This window comes from Aphanomyces astaci (assembly GCF_000520075.1).
Source record: "Aphanomyces astaci strain APO3 unplaced genomic scaffold supercont1.16, whole genome shotgun sequence".
NCBI classification, from domain to species: Eukaryota; Oomycota; class Saprolegniomycetes; order Saprolegniales; family Verrucalvaceae; genus Aphanomyces; species Aphanomyces astaci.
Genome location: NW_009798279.1, coordinates 983,535 through 989,043, shown reverse-complemented (window position 1 = coordinate 989,043; position 5,509 = coordinate 983,535). Strand labels below are relative to the sequence as shown.

General features: G+C 49.0%; 1 protein-coding gene and 1 pseudogene across 2 annotated transcripts; both read left to right on the top strand.

The window, feature by feature from the left end:
- The first annotated feature begins 36 nt into the window (after positions 1-36).
- On the top strand, positions 37-111 carry H257_07768 (annotated as a pseudogene). Its single transcript has one exon. The product of its transcript is annotated as a tRNA-OTHER (tRNA).
- A 1,787-nt stretch (positions 112-1,898) lies between these two features.
- Positions 1,899-3,239, top strand: H257_07767 (hypothetical protein; the record flags this gene model as incomplete). The annotated part of the gene is made up of 1 exon (XM_009833399.1): positions 1,899-3,239. A coding segment is annotated over exon 1 (1,212 nt), but the record flags the coding sequence as incomplete, so codon positions are not given.
- Positions 3,240-5,509: the final 2,270 nt, after the last annotated feature.

The window sequence follows — 5,509 nt, the reverse complement described above, 5'->3', positions numbered from 1 at the left end:
GGGGGGGGGAGGAATAGCTCAGGTGGTAGAGCTCAGGGGGGAATAGCTCAGGTGGTAGAGCATCGGTTTCTTAACTCAAAGGTCGTGGGTTAGATCCCCGGATTATTTCCGCAAGGATTTATCCGTCCCTCCCCTGGGGAATCCGGATAACAAGGGCTGCGTACGAAGACGAGGACCGAACTTCGAAGAAGATCGGTCGAAGCACGAGGTATGAAGCGTTGAGCGAAGTAAAAACCGAAGATTACACCCGCCCCTGGTCGAGCAGGCGCGTTACAATTGGCGAAGCGGTTCCATAACATGTGGTTCTAGTGTCGGCCCTCGCGGAGGAATGTCTTTAAAATGATAATCCAAACTCCATGAACAAGGTAACGTAATCATTCCGCCTGTTTAATAGTGGTACTAACAGTGGTACTCACCCATTTAACAGTGGTAGAAATCCTTAACGTTTTTCAGCTTAATTTGCATGTTATTCAGCTTTCCTTAACGTTTTTCCTGTCTTGCCCATCTCCACCGCATCCCCAATTATAATTGTCCCCATCCCTAAATTAGAGCCAGTTCACTATTTTTGGGATGTCTGCAAAAAATCTTCCGTTTTGGTAAGTGTCCCTTTCCCAATTGACCTGAAGCCGGAAGTGCATGGTATGACATCGAGAGGATGCCAAGTTCACTCTGGAACGGAGTTATGAACGGTGTTTGCCTCTCTCTAGTTGTAGTTAACTTTTCAGAGATTACGACTGGATGGCATGTCGATGGTGACCATCGCCTTGCTAACGTTATTGAGTTTCCCAAGGTCGGTGATGTCGGTACTTGCAAGCCTACTTGACCGCAGCGATTCTGTAATCCCACGCACCAAGTTATAGAGTGTAATTGTTGCTGCGGACTCTTGTCCGATATCCGCGACCGCATAGCGTTATGCGGTTGCGCCTCTTGGACAAACCCGCGTCCGCCGCAGCGTCGGAACGAGAGTCATCGGCAATCACTGCCGCAGCGATATCGGCCAGATATCGCTGTATCAATGAATGCTGGTGACTCTCGTTCACTGTCAGCCACATCGTCCGCGTGCCCGACGACGGCGACTCGTGGTTCATGATACCGACCGCCAGTCGCTGTGTTCAAAGCCGACATTGGGAAACTGCACGAATGGACTTGCTTTTTCCATACAAATCGTAGTATATTTATTGGGACAATTAGTTGGGATATCCCAATAGTGTGCAATTTTATTACGGGACAAAGTGGATGTCCCAACCCCAAATTTGGTTTTCGGGACATCCGGTGGGGAAGATTTTGTCCCATCTGATGTCCCAATATGGAGTTGGGACATACAACGTAGTTTGGGATTGGGGATGCGGTGGAAATGCTCTTAGATTTCACAGTCAGTATATCACAAAGTACAGTACTACTGTATTCCAACTAATATCTTCAGCGCGAAGCTCCCTAACTTAGTTAACCAGGCCCTTCCAATTTTCACCGGAAAGGTCAACGCTTGGGCTCAATTGCGTACTGGTAGGTCCTTATGGGACTTTGATGCAATAAGTCATCTCCGAAATCTCCCTACAGTATACTTCGAAGTATATGTGTAAAATTTTCCTTTTAATCATCGTCCAACCAGGCAAGTGTACCAGAAACGACATGATGCTTCCTGAAGGGTAATTTCGTTCGTGGTCGCTTCCTAGAAGCTCATTGGTAACATGTTCCTGGATATGAACCAATCAAATGTACAATACTCGATGACCAAGTTGCTGAATCCAGTGTGATTGCTCGTCCCACCATTTCTGAGTATGGTGTGATTTCCATCATTGCTTCCGTACCTTGTACTTTGGACACCATAGTCAGCTGCAGTTTAACGATACTTTTCAGCAAACGTACTAACGTTACAGTAACAAATAGACAATTCTGATGACGCATCGTACGAAGTACATATACTAGTCCTAACGTTAGTAGATGTAAATGAAAAAGAACCCCACACTGCTCTACGCACACACACGAGTCCCCTACTAACCCTGCACTCATTGTTGAATTTGCTTCATGAAGACCATTGCCATTCTCGCGCTCGCCTCGTCGGCTGCAGCATTTGCCCCGGAGGATATCGGCCTGAACAATACCACCGCCGGTTTGTTGCGAGGCCCCGACAGAAAACTCCGCACCAAAGCCCAAGTCCAAGCGATCCAAGACGACGCGGACGTCAACCGCAAGTGCCACACGACCAACGGCGGGTACCTCCAGACTTTGAAAGCTGGCGAGTACTCGGCCAGCAAATTCTACAATTGTTTCCGCACGTCGGAGCAAATCTTCGAGTACGTGGATGCGTTGGTGGCGCATAACCCGACTTTGTTGAAAAAAGAAAAGATTTCGAGCACCGTCCGAGGCAAGTCTATCTACGCATACAAACTGACCAGCGGCGCGTCCAAGCCCAGGTCGTTGTACTACCAAAGCCTGGCTCACGCCCGGGAATGGATCGCGGGGTCGTCCAACTTGTTTACGTTGTCTTCGATTCTGGACGACATTGCCAACAAGAAACCCACGGCGGCCGACAAGTTCAACTTGTACTTTGTGCCCATCGTCAACATTGACGGGTACGACATCTCGTGGAACGGCAACCGGTACCAGCGCAAGAATGCCAACGAAGTCGACTTGAACCGTAATTGGCCGTCGTTCTACGAGAACCCCAACCCCCCCGCCCCCTCGGCCCAAACTTACCCTGGCCCGCGTCCGGGGAGCGAGCCGGAAACTAAGGGGATTGCGCGGTGGCTCCATACCAAGAACTCTGAACTCGCCGGCTGGGTGGATGTGCATTCCGTCTTGGGGGCGATCTTCTACCCTTATGGCGACACGACGGAACCCATCGGCAACGGAGATGACGCCAAGTTTGCACTGCTCGGCCGCAACGTTGCCGCCGCAACCGGTGGCGGATACAGATGGCAGACAGCGGGTTCCTACGCACCTGGGTACGGGGCATTGGACGACTACCTCTATCGCACGTACAAGAAGCCCGTGTTGACCATCGAAGTGGCTGGTTCTGATTTTGTCGCCCCCGTGTCGACCATCCGTACCCGTGGCACGGAAATCTTCAAAGCGTTGACTCAATTTGCTGACGAAGTTTTGACTTTCGAGGGCAACGGCGTTGGGATTCCCACTCCTGGGGGCAATGGCGTTGGGACTGCCTCTGCCGGGGGTAACAGCGTTGGGACTGCCTTTCCCGGGGGCAACAGCGTTGGGACTGCCTCTGCCGGCGGCAACGGCGTTGGCATTGCCTTTCCCGGGGGCAACGGCGTTGGAACTGCCTCTGCCGGCGGCAACGACGTTGGGATTGCCTTTCCCGGGGGCAACAGCGTTGGGACTGCCTCTGCCGGCGGCAACGGCGTAGGGATTGCCTCTCCCGGGGGCAACGGCGTTGGAACTGCCTCTGCCGGCGGCAACGGCGTTGGGATTGCCTTTCCCGGGGGCAACGGCGTTGGGATTGCCTTTCCCAAAGATTGAACAACCAAAGCAAGTTGGACGTGGTGAAAGGTGACGTGGGGAGTCGTTGGTATCCGACGATCGGTGACTATCGGTGATTTGTCTGTTGAGGCAGAATGCTGAAGCGTCGAAAATATACGAACAGGATATATTGTGTCGTCGTTGTGTTCCACGCTTCATCGCTGGCATAGAGTTGGAATGAAATGCGTCATAATCGATGGAGTATGGTTAATGTTGGCCTAGGAATGACGAGGGATTTTGAGGTCATTTAGTGTATGTTATTACAAAATGTGCTGCTCTATCACCTCGTTATACTGCCATCACAAAGGTATATTTGTTCGAAGGGTCTATTATCTTCGTATTCGACTGTCCTTCTCCAGAGGTCGCTCGATCTTCCTTAGAGGTCACTTGACCTTAGCTAGCTTTTAGATTAGATATAGTTCACTATTACATTTGCCTACATTGGATCTACTCCTTGCTTGCTGTCTTCCTCTTGGTAAAACGAGAGAATCCGGTCCTGAAGTCGGAACCTCCAGACCTTCGAAAGTTTTGTGCGTCTAATCCCTATGACCGTCACACCTTCATCGTCGCTGCATTCCTTCACCATAGGTCCACGCCACAGCATTTCTCCGTGCACCATCTTCGCTCACTACACCGCCCGCCACCGCTGTACTTATCGGGTGGAAGGCGGTGGAGTGAGCGATGATGGTGGACGGAGGGGTCCTCTAGAGGACGTCCTTTAACGTTGCAGCACCACACTCTCCTCTGCAGCGTCGTTGTACTTCAGTGTCCGATGCCGCCGAGTGCAGCGGTGGCCACCCTTCCATGTCTTTGTGCACTGCACCATTCATTATTGCAATAACGTAGCTATATTTCACCCGATAATGACAGAACAATCAATATGCTTCGTTTTAAAGCAAGTGCAACCTTGCTTTATATAAAAATTCAAATCGTTAAAGCTGCTAAAACCACTGGCACAATATTAGATCGATTTACTGTTAGCAAGTTGTAAAAAATCAATCAGCTCGGATTGTTTCCGGATAATTACCACTTATCCGAATGTATCGAATAGGGCAATTATTGCTCATTGAAACAGTATTTCTGAGAATAGAACAGTAAATTTATAGTTTTACAGTATTTCTGAGAATAGAAACAGTAAATTTATAGTACTAGTTATTCTTGTACTGACCGAACGAAAGAAATGTCGCGTTGTATTGGTCGAACGAATATACTCCAGTAAACTATGTACTGTTATGTCTCATCATCGCTTGATTGACTTACTGTCAAGCTATGGTGTTAGGGCAATTCCAAGAGATTTCACAGTCAGCACATCACAAAGTACAGTACTACTGTATTCCAACTAATAGTTTCAGCGCGAAGCTCCCCAACCAGGCCCTTCCAATGTTCACCTGAAAGGGCAACGCTTGGGCTCAATTGCGTACTGGTAGGTCCTTATGGGACTTCGATGCAATAAGTCAGCTCCGAAATCTCCCTACAGTATACTTCGAAGTATATGTGTATAATTTTCCTTTTAATCATCGTCCAACCAGGCAAGTGTACCAGAAACGACATGATGCTTCCTGAAGGGTAATTTCGTTCGTGGTCGCTTCCTAGAAGCTCATTGGTAACATGTTCCTGGATATGAACCAATCAAATGTACAATACTCGATGACCAAGTTGCTGAATCCAGTGTGATTGCTCGTCCCACCATTTCTGAGTATGGTGTGATTTCCATCATTGCTTCCGTACCTTGTACTTTGGACACCATAGTCAGCTGCAGTTTAACGATACTTTTCAGCAAACGTACTAACGTTACAGTAACAAATAGACAATTCTGATGACGCATCGTACGAAGTACATATACTAGTCCTAACGTTAGTAGATGTAAATGAAAAAGAACCCCACACTGCTCTACGCACACACACGAGTCCCCTACTAACCCTGCACTCATTGTTGAATTTGCTTCATGAAGACCATTGCCATTCTCGCGCTCGCCTCGTCGGCTGCAGCATTTGCCCCGGAGGATATCGGCCTGAACAATACCACCGCCGGT